The sequence below is a fragment of the Tetrahymena thermophila genome (genome assembly GCF_000189635.1).
Source record: "Tetrahymena thermophila SB210 genomic scaffold scf_8254592, whole genome shotgun sequence".
In the NCBI taxonomy this organism is placed as follows: Eukaryota; Ciliophora; class Oligohymenophorea; order Hymenostomatida; family Tetrahymenidae; genus Tetrahymena; species Tetrahymena thermophila.
The window spans coordinates 342,267-360,333 of NW_002476363.1; the positions used below are offsets into that span (position 1 = coordinate 342,267).

General features: G+C 19.5%; 4 protein-coding genes across 4 annotated transcripts; 1 reads left to right on the forward strand and 3 right to left on the reverse strand. All coding sequences in view use genetic code 6, as the record gives it.

The window, feature by feature from the left end:
* Positions 1–1,684: 1,684 nt before the first annotated feature.
* Positions 1,685–3,002, reverse strand: TTHERM_00582390 (AMP-binding enzyme family protein; the record flags this gene model as incomplete). Its single annotated transcript, XM_001018978.2, has 3 exons — positions 1,685–1,839; positions 1,901–2,130; positions 2,221–3,002. 3 exons carry the CDS (start codon positions 3,000–3,002, stop codon positions 1,685–1,687), a joined length of 1,167 nt encoding a protein of 388 aa, XP_001018978.2.
* Positions 3,003–9,315: 6,313 nt separating this feature from the next.
* TTHERM_000582399 (AMP-binding enzyme family protein) lies at positions 9,316–11,047 on the reverse strand (the record flags this gene model as incomplete). The annotated part of the gene is made up of 4 exons (XM_012798339.1): positions 9,316–9,369; positions 9,587–9,758; positions 9,933–10,345; positions 10,490–11,047. 4 exons carry the CDS (start codon positions 11,045–11,047, stop codon positions 9,316–9,318), a joined length of 1,197 nt encoding a protein of 398 aa, XP_012653793.1.
* Positions 11,048–11,893: 846 nt separating this feature from the next.
* On the reverse strand, positions 11,894–13,859 carry TTHERM_00582400 (transmembrane protein, putative; the record flags this gene model as incomplete). The annotated part of the gene is made up of 5 exons (XM_001018979.3): positions 11,894–11,958; positions 12,126–12,163; positions 12,355–13,207; positions 13,295–13,351; positions 13,382–13,859. 5 exons carry the CDS (start codon positions 13,857–13,859, stop codon positions 11,894–11,896), a joined length of 1,491 nt encoding a protein of 496 aa, XP_001018979.3.
* A 2,723-nt stretch (positions 13,860–16,582) lies between these two features.
* TTHERM_00583400 (transmembrane protein, putative) lies at positions 16,583–17,095 on the forward strand (the record flags this gene model as incomplete). The annotated part of the gene is made up of 1 exon (XM_001018980.2): positions 16,583–17,095. The coding sequence occupies exon 1, from the start codon at positions 16,670–16,672 to the stop codon at positions 17,093–17,095; it is 426 nt and encodes a 141-aa protein (XP_001018980.1). The 5' UTR covers positions 16,583–16,669.
* Positions 17,096–18,067: the final 972 nt, after the last annotated feature.

Sequence of the window (18,067 nt, forward strand, 5' to 3'; positions counted from 1 at the left end):
GAGTTAATATACTTTAATCAATTTCGCTCCACTAATATATTCTTTTTCAAATAATTTATAAATATCAAAAATCTTTATAACTTAAATGCAAGAATTGATTCTCTTAATGATTTGCTATTTTTATTTTTAAAAATTATCAAAAAATTTAAAAATCAAGAATTTAATAAGCTACCTTAACTTTAATAATTAGTAATTTGATTTAGAATTAAAAACCGAAACTAATGGAATAAGTTTTCAAAATTCTAATAAAATTTCTTAAATTAGAGTAATAAAGGAAATTTAAAAATATAAATTGTAAAACCTATATTTTATTTAATAAAGACATTTAGTAAAAAAACTATTTCAATTTTTATCTAGTATTAAATTTTAAAAATTAATCAGTTTACAAACTAAAAAGCGCTAAAATCTCGATAATACAAACCCAAACTGCAAATAGATAAGCTATAATTATATAATCAATTAGAATTAGATAAATTGTAAATTAACTAATAAATCTTATTATAGGACAATAATTTTAACTTTCTTTAAAATATTATGTCTTTAAAGCAAAAAAATTTGCATTAAATTTAATTTCTAAAAAGTAAAACAAAAAAATATTCTAGTAAGTAAAAAAGCTGCTAATTGTTTGAAAACAAGAAGCTTTTAAATTTTGAATAATAACAAAATAATAAGAAAGGATAATAATAATTATTACTTAACAGACAAAACCATTATCCATGGTGTATAAGCATAGTAGAATCTCTTTCTACTTATGATTAATTTATAATTTTGCTTAATCTATTCACTATTCGAAATAATTTTAAGAATAGTGAAGCTGCTAATAAATTAGGTCAAATAAAAAGAGATATTAATCAGGCTATTTAAGAAAGCTTTAACAAAATTAGAATGTAAGCACTATAGCTCTAAGTCTGAGAGGTATATTCTTAATTTACCAGCTACAGAAGATAGTTTTTTTATCCTCTTGAAGGAGAAATCCATTTCACATATTTAAAAGCATAGCTGAAGAAGAATGGCTTAGTCGATATGATCTATTGCCTAATAAATAATTAGTTTACAACAATTTAGACGTATTGAAAGTTGACTGATGCATTAACCATTTTAATCAATCCAAACTAGAAACTTTTGAAGAGTACAAACTTACTTGCTATGAAACCAGGTAAAGTGATTCTAACAAAATTTTCTTTGACCAGATCTACTTTTGTGAGATTATAATGAATTAAAATTTAGTCTTTGAATAAATTGGCATTTATATCCCAAATATTGCGAGTAATTAGATTTTATTTATCAGGAAAAGAGGAAATCAGGGGTTAAAATTATTAAAGATGAAGAAGCTATGGGCAAGTTTTTATTAGTGCTTCATTTAACTTGTCAAGTTCAGATTATAAATTTTTATGAAGGATGACAAACTTTTAATCAATCAAGTCAATTAATTAGTTTTGTAAATTAATAATTTTATGTATCTAGTTTTATCCAATATTTAATACTAATTTTTTTGAAAATAGATTTTTTAATTTAAAATTTTTAAATTATTTTAAATTTTTAAATTGGAAGAAAAATAAAAAAATAATACTTGGATCTAGGAAGTTAGGTTTATTTTTTTATAATATATTATTACAAAAATAAAAAAGTAAATATTTTTAATAAATACAAAAGATATTAATAATAATAAATTTTGTTTTTTTTTTCAGTTAATTTAGCTTTTACTTATAGAGTTTAAAATTCTTGAATCAATCTCATTAATATTGTCCGTATCATAACATTTTCTTAAAAATTTTTGAAAATACTAACTTTATAAATCCTCTGAATTTATAATAGAAAATTATTATTCAAAATGACTCACTATTTTAATAAAATATTATAAAAAATATTAAAATTTTAAATTATTTAGTAAATTAATTACATTTGCCAGTCTAAATTTCTAAGAAAGATTATTTTTAATCTAATAAATAACTAGAACATCCAATAAAATTTATAGAAGCTAGTTGATCTTATGTTAAGAGCATCATTATTGCTTTCTTCAAAAATATTATATCTTTGTAAAATTATAAAATATCTAAATCTTTTATAAGCTACTCTTCAATTTTTTTCTTACGTTATTTTCCTAAACCTTAAGATTTTAAATCCTTACATCTTTTAAATAAATATCATTAAAATAAATTAATATATGTCGAATTTTATTTTGATTAAGTAAAATAAATAAATGAATAATAAATTATTTACCTAAATCCAAAAATTAACTTTTTTATAATATTATCTTAATGCTTTTATTTGATAGGCTGCTATGGAATTATTGGACTTATATTTTAAATTTTATTTAATTCCTACTTTGGCTAATTTTAGTTATTTAAAATGATGTTTACTTAACCATCATTTCTTTCCTCAAAAAAATCTTTTGAGAGGATCAAGGATTGGTTGTCATCTTTTTATTTTAATTAATTAGAATAGCTTAATTTAGGACCAACATTTTAAATTTTAAATTTTGCTTTTTCCTTACTACTTTCTATTTCAGATTCACTTTTTTAAACAAAACTTATAAATATTTATTAATCTTAGTCAAGTATGCTATTTTCTTACTGTTTAATAACTTAGTTTTAAGCTAATTTTTAATCATCAATTTTTTAAGAATTTTAATCCTTTTCTTTTTCCTTCATCTTTTAATTTTCTAATTAAGTGTCTTATATCTTTTACGTTTCATTGTTAATAAATGATTTAGTTTATTAACTTAAAATAGAATTTGACTATTTTAAGTTATTTAATTATAAAATCTATTGATAAATGTCTTAGTAAACATTCTTTATCAAAATCATAAAGAAATCTTCCTTCAAAGAACATTAAGATATAATCTTCAAAAAGAAACCTAAAATGACTAACAAATTAAACACGCTGTTAACTAAAGCTAAAATTGAAGGAATAGTTGGGTATTGAATTGATATTTATGAATAAATCTAATCTATTTCCAAATTAATAATACCATAAGGACCATATCCCAGCTGTTCCTTCATTAATTATCTATTTATGCTTTAATGATCAATGTTATAGTTAAAAGGCATTATAAAACTTGATTCTTATTAAATAAATAAACCATCTTTTATGGTAGTTTTCTAGTTTTATTATTTGATATTAGATTATTTTAATTAATCTGGAGAAATCAAAATACTAAAAGTTTGATATGATTAATTAATTTTTTTTTTATAAATATCAAAATAAGATAGCGACATTTTTAATACTATTTCACTACCATTTATCATTTTATCTATCTGCTATTAACTAGCACAATTATTTTGATGTGATTTTTCTTAATCATAACAACTTAAAATATATATACTTATATGAGCTAGTTTATAATTGAAATCCAAATTCATTATTTCATTTTTCTAATTATCATCTTAAAACTAAATTTAGTCTAAACATTAAAACTAATCATTTAAATTTGGGTCTTCACATTTTTTTGTAACAATACCTATCTAATGAAAATTTGTTTAGTTTGTAAATGCACCATATATAACTGGAAGAGTATATTTTAAGTTTTCATTTGGAGGAAAGAGGTAATTAATCTTAATCGCATAAATATTTGAGTTTATATCTACCTATTGCGTTTAATTATTTATGATATTTTAAGCCCTATAAACAGGTTCAATTTTATTGGTGAAATATAGCTCAAATAAGTAAATAAAGTATGAAAGAGTTAAAGCAACAACAATTATTGTGAAAATTGCTCCTGCGATTGTTCCTTTTTAAATATTTGATCCTCCTATATTAAAATTGAAAGAGCTTGAAAATAAATCTATTCTACTAAAATTCATTTTTAATTGCTTAATTTCTTAATTTTTACTAATTTTTTTAGATTTATTATTTTTATAATCCATCGAATTATATAAAGTTGTTTTTTTTTACTTACACAATTTTATATGCTAACACTCATCTAAGCTTATTTTTATTTGAAGAATTTTTTAAACGTAAATGATTTAGTTACAAGAATCTTGATATTAAAAAGCTGGTAAATTTAAACCAGTAATTCACAATTGCGAATTTAGTAGTACAGAAAATAATTTTACCAAAAGATGAGTTGATATTTTTTTTGAATTAGATCTATTTAGCTATTACTATTTATTTATGAAAGAAAAATTATTTAAAAAAGGTAAAAAAATACATAAATAAATGCTTAGCAAATAATAAAGCTTACAGAAAATTAAATTAAAAGATGTATCTAAATTGTTTTCTTATTTTATTCTGTTTGCTTAAAAATAATCATAAAAAATTTTTAAATTATAAATTTTTTGAGTTACCTAAATCAGACTAAACATTTTTTACTAGTTGTAATTGAATTTAGAATTTTTCAATTATTTTTTTTAATTTATAATTTATAAGTTTCATCTTTATATATTCAATTATTTATATGATTCTTCATGCTCTATTGCTTTTAGATATATTAATGAATTAATAACAGTTGAATATGTTGATTTTCATAGTTGTGAAACTTTTTTTGGTAAATTATCGATAATAATAATTTATTTTAATTAATAAAATTATTTTAAAAACTTAAATATCGTAAATTTTTGAAATCTTTTGATGATTTCACTTTTTAATTTTTTTTTTTTCTAGAAAAAAACATATATCCTATTAGCAGCAAAATTTTTTTGTTGCGATTCATCTTAAAACAACTTCTAACATATATAATTTTTTTGAGCTAACTTGTATTTGTAATCATAATTCTTTTTTTATTCTAATTATCATCTTAAAACTAAATTTAATCAAAATATTTAAACTAATTTGGGTCTTCACATTTTTTTGTGATAATATTTACCTAATAAGTATTTGTAACGTTTTTACAAGTGCGCTCAATTACTGAATATATTTATTTTTACTGTTCATCTGTAGGAAATGGATAATTAATCTTAATTTAATAATAAGTAAATAAAGTATGAAAGAGTTAAAACTATAGCAATTATTGTGAGAATTGATCCAGCTATTGTTCCTTTTTAGATACTTGATCTACCTATTTTAAAATTAAAAGATCTTCAAAATAAAAAAATTCTACTAAAACTCATTTTTAATTTCTTAATTTTTGCTTTCAAATTATATAAAGATTGTATTTTTCTACTTGCACAGTAGTGTTTGCACACTCTTCTAAGCCTATTTTGATTACAAGAATTTCTTGTAACAAAAAATAATTTAGTTACAAAAATCTTGATATTAAAAAGCTGGTAAATTTAAACCACAATATCCAAATTACAAATTTAGCAGAAATGAATTCAATTTTACAGAAAGATGAGATGAAATTTTTTTTGAATTAAATCTATTTAGCTATTACTATTTATTTATAAAAGAAAATTATTTTATAAAGGTAAGTAAATACATCAATAAATCTAGAACAAATAATAAAGCATACAGAAAATAAAATTAAAAAATGTATCTAAATTTCATACTATTTTAGTACTTATAAAATTTGCTTGAATTAATTTTCAAATAATTTCGTCTAAAAAAAAAAAATATATCTTTCTAATTTTTACTTAGTAGTTTGTGATAATTTTATAATTTATTGCTACGAAAAATAAACCACAATACATAATAACAAAACTTTAGATATTTTTGTTTAAAAAACAAACAATTAAATAATTTCAATTAAATTCTCCATAATTTGCAGAGTTAATTTTCTTAAATCAACTCCATTCAACTAATATATTCCCTCTTTTTCAAATAATTTTCACTAAAATTTTAAATTATAAATATCAAAAATCCTTATATTTTATAATATATTATTACAAAAATAAAAAAGTAAATATTTTTTGAATAAATACGAAATATATTAAATTATTTTGTTTTGTTTTTTTCAGCTAATATAGCTTTTACTTATAGAGTTTAAAATTCTTTAATCAATCTCATTAATATTGTCCGTATCATAGCATTTTCTTAAAAATTTTTGAAAATACTAACTTTATAGATCCTCTGAATTTATAATAGAAAATTATTATTCAAGGTGACTCACTATTTTAATTTTTATTAAAAATTATTAAATTTTTTAAATTATTTAGTAAATTAATTACATTTGTCAGTCTAAATTTCTAAGATAGGTTATTTTTAATCTAATAAATATCTCGAACATCCAATAAAAGTTATAGAAGCTAGTTGATCTTATGTTAAGAGCATCATTATTGCTTTCTTCAAAAATATTATATCTTTGTAAAATTATAAAATATCTAAATCTTTTATCATCTATTCTTCAATTTTTTGTTTACACTATTTATCTAAACCTTAAGATTTTAAATCCTTACTTCTTTTTAATAAATACCATTAAAATAAATTAATATATGCTGAATTTTATTTGAATTAAGTAAAATAAATAAAAAATACATTTTTACCTAAATCCAAATATTAACTTTTTTATAAATTTATCTGAATGCTTTTAATTGATAGGTTGTTATGGATTTATATTTTAAATTTTATTTAATTCCTATTTTGGCTAATTTTAGTTATTTAAAATGATGCTAACTTATTAACCATTATTTCTTTCTTCTACACAATCTTTTGAGAATATCAAGGATTGGTTGTCATCTTTTTATTTTAATTAATTAGAATAGCTTAATTTAGGACCTACATTTTAAATATTCAATTTTATTTTTTCCTTACTACTTTTCATTTCAGATTCACTTTTTTAAACAATGCTTATACATATTTATTAATCTTATTAAAGAAAAGGTGTAAACTTTACTTAGTCAAATATGCTATTTTCTTATTGTTTAATAACTTAGTCTTAAGATTATTTTTAATAATCAATCTTTGAAGAATCTTAATGCTTTTCTTTTTCATTCATCTTTTAATTCTCTAATTAGTTGTCATACATTTTTTACATTTCATTGTTAATAAATGATTTAGTTTACTAGACAATAGTAGAATTAGACTATTTTAAATTATTTAATTTTAAAATCTATTGATAAATGTCTTAGTAAACATTCTTTATCAAAATTACAAAAAAATCTTCCTGCAAAGAACTTTAAGATATAAACTTCAAAAAGAAACCTAAAAAGACTAACAAATTAAATACACTGTTAACTAAAGCTAGAACTGAAGGAATTGTTGGGTATTGAATTGATATTTATGAATAAATCTAATCTATTTACAAATTAATAATGCTATAAGCATCGTATCCTAGCTATTCCTTTAAAAATTTTCTATTTAAGCTTTAATTATCAATATTATAATTAAAAGGCATTATAAAATTTGATTCTTATTAAATAAATAAACCATCTTTTATGGTAGTTTTCTAGTTTTATTATTTGATATTAGATGATTTTAATTAATCTGAAGAAATCAAAACACTAAAAGTTTGATATGATTAATTCATTTTTTTTTAATAAATATCAAAATAAGATAGTGACATTTTTAATACTATTTCACTACCATTTATTATTTTATCTATCTCTTATTAACTAGCGCAATTTATTTGTTGTGATTTGTCTTAATCATAACAACTTAAAATATAAAAACTTATTTGAGCTAGCTTGTAATTGTAATCTAAATTCTATATTTCTTTCTTCTAATTATCATCTTAAAATTCAATTTAGTCAAGACATTGAAACTAATCGTCTAAATTTGGGTCTTCACATTTTTTTGTTACAATAGTTACCTATTAAAAATTTGTATCGTTTTTATATGCTCCCACTATAATCGGATAAGTATATTTTAAGTTTTCATCTGTAGGAAAGATATAATTAATCTTCATAGCATAAATATTTGAGTTTATATCTATCTATTGCGTTTAATTATTTATGATATTCTAAGCCCTATAAACAGGTTCAATTTTATTGCTGAAGTATAACTCAATTAAGTAAATAAAGTATGAAAGAGTTAAAGCTATAACAACTATTGTGAAAATTGCTCCAGCTATTGTTCCTTTTTAGATATTTGATCCTCCTATATTAAAATTGAAAGAGCTTGAAAATAAATCTATTCTACTAAAACTCATTTTTAATTTCTTAATTTTTACTTATTTTTTTATTTATTTATTCTTTTATATTAATGATTTTTATAATCTATCCAAGTAAAAAAAGTTTATTATTTTTTACTTACATAATTTTATATGCAAACACTCATCTAAGCTTATTTTTATTTTAAGAATAGTTTCGAACATAAATAATTTAGTTACAAAAATATTGATATTAAAGAGCTGGTAAATTAATTTAAACCACTCTTTCACAAGCGAATTTAGTAGGACATAATATAATTTTTGCTAAAAATGAGTTGAAATTTTTTTTGAATTAAATCTGTTTAGATATTTCTTCTTATTTATGAAAAAAAATTATTTTATTAAGGTAAATAAATACTTCAATGTATCTATAACAAATAATAAAGCTTACAGAAAATAAAATTAAAAGATGTATCTAAATTGTATTATTTTTTAATTCTTTTAAAATCTGTTTGAATTAATTTTCAAATAATTTCATCTAAAAAAAATAATTTGTCTATTTAATACTTGCATACTAGTTTATGTAAATTTTATAATTGATTTAGCCTAAAATAAACGACAATAGTTGATATTTTATTTATTTTTTTGTTTAAAAAAATAAAAATATTAAGCATAATTAATTTAATTAACATAATTTCAATTAAATTGTCCTTAATTAATTTACAGATTTAGTATTCTTTAATAAATCCAACTCCATTAATATAGCAAGCCTTCATGAGAATTAATTCTTGCTTTTAAATTATAACTAATTTGAAATGAAAATTTTAGGGAAATTTATTTGAAAAAGAAAAATTTTTAATTTTTTTAATATATTAAAAAAATATATATATAAATAAGTTTTAGAATTTAATTAAACTTAAAACATTTTTCAATGGTTGGCTAAAAGATATTTTTTTAAACTGGAATAAAAGTAAAAAAATTATACAAATTGGCTATAGCGAACTTGACTTTTTATTTTATAATATATTATTACGAAAATAAATATTCTGAATAAATAAAAAAGATATTAAAATATTTTTTGTTTTCAGTTAATATAGCTTTTACTTATAGAGTTTAAAATTCTTTAATCTATCTCATTAATATTGCCTTTAAAAGAGCATTTTCTTAAAAAATTTTAAAAATACTAACTTTGTAGATCCTCTGAATTTATAATAGAAAATTGTTGTTCAAAGTGACTTTTGTCAATCTAAATTTCTAATATCTATTATTTTTAATCTAATAAATAGCTAGAGCATCCAATAAAATTTATAGAAGCTAGTTGATCTTATGTTAAGAGCATCATTATTGCTTTCTTCAAAAATATTATATCTTTGTAAAATTATAAAATATCTAAATCTTTTGTAAGCTACTTTTCAATTTTTTGCTTACGCTATTTATCTAAACCTTAAGATTTTAAATCCTTATTCCTTTTAAATAAATATTATTAGAATAAATAAATATGTGTTGAATTTTATTTTGATTATGTAAAATAAATAAACAATAAATTATTTACCTAAATCCAAATATTAACTTTTTTATAAAACTATCTTAATACTTTAATTTGATAGGCTGCTATGGATTTATATTTTAAATTTTATTTTATTCCTACTTTGGTTAATTTTAGTTATTTAAAATGATGCTTACTTATTAACCGTTATTTCTTTCCTCAAAACAATCTTTTGAAAATATCAAAGATTGGTTGCCGTCTTTTTATTTTAACTAATCAGACTAGCTTAATTTAGGACCTATATTTTCAATTTTCAATTTTGTATTTTCCTAAGTAGTTTTCAATTCAGAATCTCCTTTTTAATCAAAACTTATACATATTTATTAATCTTATAAAAGAAGAGGCTTGTCAAATATGCTATTTTCTTACTGTTTAATAACTTTGTTTTAAGCTAATTTTTAATCATCAATCTTTGAAGAATTTTAATGCTTATCTTTTTCCTTCCCCTTCTAATTTTATAATTAATTATTTTATATTTTTTACATTTCATTGCTAATAAATGATTTAGTTTACTAGCCTATAGTAGAATTAGACTTTTTTAAGTCATTTAATTATAAAATCTATTGATAAATGTCTTAGTAAACATTCTTTATCAAAATCACAAAGAAATCTTCCTTCAAAGAACTTTAAGATGTAATCTTCAAAAAGAAACCTAAAATGACTAACAAATTAAATACGCTATTAACTAAAGCTAGAACTGAAGGAATTGTTGGGTATTGAATTGATATTTATGAATAAATCTAATCTATTTAAAAATTAACTATGCTATATGGACCAAATCCCAGTTTTTCATTTATAAATTATCTATTTAAGTTTTAATTATCAATATTGTAATTAAAAGGCATTGTAAAGCTTGATTCTTATTAAATAAATAAACCATCTTTTATTGTAGTTTTCTATTATTATTATTTGATAGTAGATGATTTTAATTGATCTGAAGAAACAAAAATATTAAAAGTTTGATATGATTAATTTATTTTTTTTTTATAAATATCAAAATAATATAGTGGCATTTTTAATACAATTTCACTACCATTTACCACTTTATCTATCTCCTATTAGCTAGCACAATTTTGTTCTTGTGATTCATCTTAATCTTAACAACTTAAAATATATATGCTAATTTGAGCTAACTTGTAATTGTAATCAAAATTCTATATATCTTTTTTTAAATTATCATCTAAAAACTAAATTTAATCAAGACATTCAAACTATTCTCCTAAATTTGGGTCTTCACAATTTTTTGTGGTAATACTTACCTAATGTGCATCTGTATCGTTTTTATAAGTGCCCAATATTGCTGAATAAGTATATTTTTACTGTTTAACTGTAGGGAAGAGATAATTAATCTTAATTGCATAACTATTTGAGTTTATATCTAACTATTGGGTTTAATTATTTATGATATTTTAAGCCCTATAAAGAGGTTCAATTTTATTGCTGAAGTATAACTCAATTAAGTAAATAAAGTATGAAAGAGTTAACGCTATAACAATTATTGTGAAAAGTGCTCCAGCTATTGTTCCTCTTTAGATATTTGATCCTCCTATATTAAAATTGAAAGAGCTTGAAAATAAATCGATTCTACTAAAATTCATTTTTAATTTCTAAATTTTTACTTATTTATTTATTTATTTATTTATTTATTTATTTATTTATTTATATTTATTATTTTTTTAATCCATCCAATTATTTAAAGTTTTGTATCTTTTTACTTGCACAATTTTAAATGTATACACTCTTCTAACTAAGCTTATTTTTATTTTAAGAATTTTTTGAAACAAGAATTCTATAACAAATAATAAAGCTTACAGAAATAAGATGAATGTAGATTTTATACTATATTAATTCTTATAAAATCTGTTTTAATTAATTTTCTAATAATTTAATGTAAAGAAAATAATTTGCGTTTTTAATTTTCGCTTACTATTGTTGATTTTTTTATGTTGGAAACCAAACCAACCATGAAAATTTTGTTATGATATTTGGTTTCAACATACCTTAATTAGTATAATAGCATAATAAGATCATATATGGGTGATGACTCTGAAAAATTTTATGATAAATTTAATTTTTTTATAGAATTTTTAAATTGATAATAATTTATTTTTTTAAATAATTATATTGAAAAATATAAAAATAATAAATGGTTTTTTTGAAATAGTATATCTGATATAATTTTTTAATATTTTTAAACTGGAATAAAAATAAAAATATAATACAAATTAGCTCTAGGGAAATAGACTTATTATTTTATAATATATTATTACGAAAATAAAAAAGTAAATATTTTGAATAAATACTAAAGATATTAAATAAATATTTTTTGTTTTCAGTTTATATAGCTTTTACTTATAGAGTTTAAAATTCTTTAATCTATTTCATTAATATTGTCTTTATAAGAACATTTTCTTAAAAATTTTTGAAAATATTAACATTGTAAATCATCTGAATTTATAATAAGAAATTATTGTTCCAAGTGACTTTTGTCTGTCTAAATTTCTAATATCTATTATTTTTAATCTAATAAATAGCTAGAGCATCCAATAAAATTTATAGAAGCTAGTTGATCTTATGTTAAGAGCATCATCATTGCTTTCTTCAAAAATATTATTTCTTTGTAAAATTATAAAATATCTAAATCTTTTGTCAGCTACTTTTCAATTTTTTGCTTACTTTATTTATCTAAACCTTAAGATTTTAAATCCTTACTTCTTTTAAATATTATTATAATTAATTAATATGTATTGAATTTTATTTTGATTAAGTAAAATAAATAAATGAATAATAAATTATTTACCTAAATCCAAATATTAACTTTTTTATAAATGTATCTTAATGTTTTTAATCGATAGGTTGCTATGGATTTATTGAATTTATATTTTAAATTTTATTTTATTCCTACTTTGGCTAAATTTAGTTTTTTTAAATGATTCTTACTTAGCTTTTATTTCTTTCCTCAAAACAATCTTTTGAGAATATCAAAGATTGGTTGTCGTCTTTTTATTTTAATTAATTAGTATAGCTTAATTTAGGACCTATATTTTCAATTTTCAGTTTTGTATTTTCCTAACTACTTTTCATTTCAGATTCGTTTTTTTAAACAATACTTATACATATTTATTAATCTTATAATGGAAAAGGTTTACATTTTTCTTAGTCAAATATGTTATTTTCTAACTGTTTAATTACTTAGTCTTAAGCTTATTTTTAATCATCAATCTTTGAAGAATTTTAATGCTTATCTTTTTCCTTCCCCTTTTAATTTTCTAATTTATTTTCTTATGTATTTTAAGTTTAATTACTAATAAATGAATTAGTTTGCTAGCCTATAGTAGAATTAGACTTTTTTAAGTCATTTAATTATAAAATCTATTGATAAATGTCTTAGTAAACATTCTTTATCAAAATCACAAAGAAATCTTCCTTCAAAGAACTTTAAGATATAATCTTCAAAAAGAAGCCTAAAATGACTAACAAATTAAATACGCTATTAACTAAAGCTAGAACTGAAGGAATTGTTGGGTATTGAATTGATATTTATGAATAAATCTAATCTATTTACAAATTAACAATGCTATAGGCATCGAATCCCAGGTTTTCCCTTATAAATTATCTATTTAAGTTTTAATTATCAATATTGTAGTTAAAAGGCATTGTAAAGCTTGATTCTTATTAAATAAATAAACCATCTTTTATTGTAGTTTTCTATTTTTATTATTTAATATTAGATGCTTTTAATTAATCTGAAGAAACCACTATATTAAAAGTTTGATATGATTAATTTATTTTTTTTTAATAAATATCAAAATAATATAGTGGCATTTTTAATACAATTTCACTACCATTTACCGTTTTATCTATTTCCTATTAGCTAGCACAATTTTTTTGTTGCGATTCATCTTAATTATAACAACTTAAAATATATATACTTATTTGAGTAAACTTGTAATTGTAATCAAAATTCTTTATATCATTTTTCTAATTATCATCTGAAAACTAAATTTAATCAAGACATTCAAACTATTCTCCTAAATTTGGGTCTTCACAATTTTTTGTGATAATATTTACCTAATATGCATTTGTATCATTTTTATAAGTGCCCATTATTACTGAATAGGTATATTTTAATTGTTCATCTGTAGGGAAGAGATAATTAATCTTAATTGCATAAATATTTGAGTTTATATCTAACTATTGGGTTTAATTATTTATGATATTTTAAGCCCTATAAAGAGGTTCAATTTTATTGCTGAAGTATAAATCGATTAAATAAATAAAGTATGAAAGAGTTAAAGCTATAACAATTATTGTGAAAATTGCTCCAGCTATTGTTCCTCTTTAGATATTTGATCCTCCTATATTAAAATTGAAAGAGCTTGAAAATAAATCTATTCTACTAAAACTCATTTCTTAATTTCTTTAATTTTTTACTTATTTATTTGTCTTTATGAATTTTATAATTCATCCAATTAATTAAATTTTTGTTTTTTTAATCACAAATTTTGTATACAAACACTTTTCTAAGCTTATTTTAAATTTTTTGAAACAATAACTATAACCTTGATATTAAAAAACTTGTAAATTTAAATCACAATATCACAATTACAAACTTAATAGTAAAGAAAATAATTTCACTAATATATGAGCCGAAATTTTTAATAAAGTTTGTTTAATTGTTTCTATTTATTTATGATAGAAAAATTATTTTTTAAAGGCAAGTAAATATACTAAAAAATCTATAAAAAATAATAAAGCTTACAGAAAATAAAATTCAAAGACATAAGTAGATTTTATACTATTTTAATTCTTATAAAATCTATTTGAATTAATTTTCAAATAATTTAATGTAAAGAAAATAATTTGTCTTTTTAATTTTCGCTTATTAGTCTGTGAGAATTTAATAATTGATTGCTACTAAGCCTATCCTATTATGTAATATATTTAATTATAACTTAGTTAGTTACTTGTTAAAAAAAAACAAACCTACATACACAATTACTAAAATATTTCATAAATTCAATTTATTTAATTCCAATTAAATTGCTCCATTAAAATATATAATTAAACTCTTAATTTTGCATTACCTATCTGTTGTATTTAATTTATGTGAACGTGATGAGTATTAATTTTTTCTAATCTTAATTGTTTTAATATTAATAATTGTTTTTGGATGGGGTGAAACAACAAAGAATATTCTTTCGAGTAGTTTAGAATATTTGGGACTTAAAATCTCTAAACGCAGAAATTATGATCTCTGGTACCACCTATCAACCTCCCCAAAAATAATTATTTACTAATTTAAAAAAATTAAAATTATATTTATGTAATATTTATAGTACAGAAGCTAAATATTTTTCTATTTTTTCTAATATTGCGGTCTCTTCTGTTGAAAACCTCAGTTTTCTTATAGTTCTGTATCATCCTGCTCCTAGTCCACCTTAATGTTTCTCATCCGATCATGCTTTTAGATTTAATAGCGTCTTTATTTTTTTTCTTATATGATTTAGATTTATTTTTTCCATAATTACTGAATTTAATTTTAATTTTACATAATATTTCAATGGGCTAATATATGTTTTTTTTTTAAATACCATAGTAAAAGAATATTAAAATTACTCAAAAGAGTGATTAAATCATTTAAAATAGTGGAAATATTAGACTTAAGTTCTTTGCTAAAAAAAAAGATTATATATCAGCAAAACTGCAAAAAATACTTTAAAAATTTAAGAAATGTTTACTTAGGTTTTTAGAAAAATGGCACAAAGAGTGTAGGGGTAAGTAATTATGAAATTATAGATCCATTTATGAACAATATAAAAAAATAATAAAATGCAAAAAGAATAGTAGAATTATTTATGATAATAGTTTTGATGGTAAATTAATTTAATTAAAAAATAATAAAAATGTTTTTAATTAAATTAAAAAAATTATTTACAAAATAAATTTTAAATATATAAAAATAATTATCAAAATTTTAATGTAATGAGATTATTTTACTAATTTAAGTACGATAAGCATAAATGATATCAAGTTTAAAAAGTATTAAAAATAGTTAAAAATAAATTAAAATTCTTTCAATTTTAAATACTCATATTTAACTATTTTCATTATTATATTTTATAGAAACTTTTTTGATTTTCAAAAAATGATGCTTGTAATTTATCATATTAATTTAATTATCATAACCAGATTTAATTATTATGGAATTGGGCTTAAATTATTATATTAAGATATATCTCAAACTTACTTGAAACATCATTATGTAATAAATTAAATGTATTTTAAAGTTTTAGATTTTTAACCTGCCCTTCAAATATCTTATTTTTCTAATTAATTAAATCCTTTTAGTATCTAAACAAATAAAATATATCTTCTAATATCTGTTTTTAATAAAATAAAATGTTTAAAATAATTAAAAATTATTTAAATTTAAAAGTAAGTATTTTACCAATATTCTATATCCTAAAAACAATTTATATCACTTCATCAATCTATTTTATTTATAAAAAATGAAATAAATAAAATTTATTTATTTGGTAGATTGAGATGTAATAAACAGTAAAAAAGATATCTTCTTCATTTAAAAAAAATAAAAAATTTATATACATTTACTCAATTCGTTAAAAAATTCTAAAAACTAATATGTATTAAATACTTGTATGTTATTTTACTTAATAAATAATAGAATAAGTGATGGTCTTTTCATTTTAATAAAGATTTTTTGTATTACAGCCCATTTATTTTATCATTTTTTCCCTTTAGGTAAATAAGAAATAGATTTCTTATCCAACAGAAATTAATTTAAATTTATTCTTTGTATTCATAATTTTATACTCTTTTATTTCCTTTGTCATGCTAAATTTAAAATTTATTTAATAATTAAGTCAATTTTAATTTTTTGTTATAAGAATTCTTTTGATTTAATTTTTGATAAGAAAGATGATCATAAAGAAAGGATCAGATCAGTGAATTTTAAATAAAGATATTACCTGTACAGTATTTTAATTAAAAGTACCTTGATAATTGAATTATTAAATTATTATGTATCTTTATTAATTTCTTAATTTAATGAATTTTTATTTGAGTCACTTTAAAATAAAATACTGTATTATTAATTACTTTTATTACAAAAATTGATTTTAAAAAGAAGGCAATTCACTATTGTTAATATAATTAAATTAAATCTAAAACAAATAAAATAGAAGGAAAGAAAAAAAATGAATAAATTTGTAGCAATAACTACTGTCTTGTTCTTAATTTCAATTGGAACTGGAGTCTTATTGATTCAAGGTGATAAAACTGATGTAGCTGTCACCCGCTAAGTTACATTTGCAGAATACTAGGATTGTATGGACAAAAATATTAACTAAAATAACCCATGCTTAAAAGAAGGGGATACTTATGGTATGGTTTAATAAGCCAAGAATTATTTTGCCTCTTAACCAGCATGCATTAAATTTATGGAATACTCTAATAGTGTATATACCTCTAACTAATAAAATACTGCTTATATTAACTCTCACTGGTACTATAACGACTGTTATAACTCTAATGAACTTAAGACTATAGCTTTAAGGTATTATGAATGCCTTTATAAATAGTTCCTTGAACCTTAGCTCTAATTGTGCAGTGGCTTATATTGATACTAAATCTAAAAAATTATAAGAAATATGTATTAATCTATATTTATATGTAAAATAAAATAAAATTCAAACGCTTATTGCTTTTTATTATTTAAATATTTTAAAGAATACACAAATATAGGTTTGCTATTTTGCTTATTAACAATAGAATAAGTGATGGTCTTTATTTTTCATTTTAGATTTTTTATAATACAACCTATTCATTTTATTAAGTTCCAAATCTAATCATTTTTTTCTGATAGGAAAATAAGAAATAAATATATTTCTTATCTAAGAAAAATAAATTTAAATTTATTCTTCATATTATTAATTCTTAACATACTTTTTTATATCCTTTATGATGCTAAATTTAAAATTTATTTAATAATTAAGTAAATTTTAATTTTTTTATATTTAGAAATTTTTTCATAAGTTTCTAATATTATAGATGATCATAAAAAAAAGTTAATTTTAAATAAAGATATTATTTGTAAATTATTTTACTTCAAAGTAGCTTGGTCTTGAAATATTAAATTATTATTTCTTTAACCTTATTCCTTAAAATTTTTAATTAATTGTGAAAATTGATTAAAAATAAATTAATAATAATTATAGTAAAATAATTTGATTTATTTTAAATACTAATTAATATGTATTTGTGAAAAACTGTATTATTTGTTAATTATTTAAATATATTTTTTTAAATTTATATCAATTATTTCAGAGTTAAATTTTTTAAAACATTTCTTCTAAAATAAAATTTTAATGAATTTGATAAAAAAAGATACTTGATTTACATCCCTTTAATAATAGTAATTAATAAATTTTTAATTAGTAAATATCAAAAAGTTTTTAAATTAATTTAATTATATTGAATATATTCTACTTTTTTAAATATAAATAATATATTTTGGAGGTAAATAAAGTAAGAATAAACTAATTTTATCAGATTAAATTACTTGAAAATATTTAAAAGCAACATTAAAATAAATA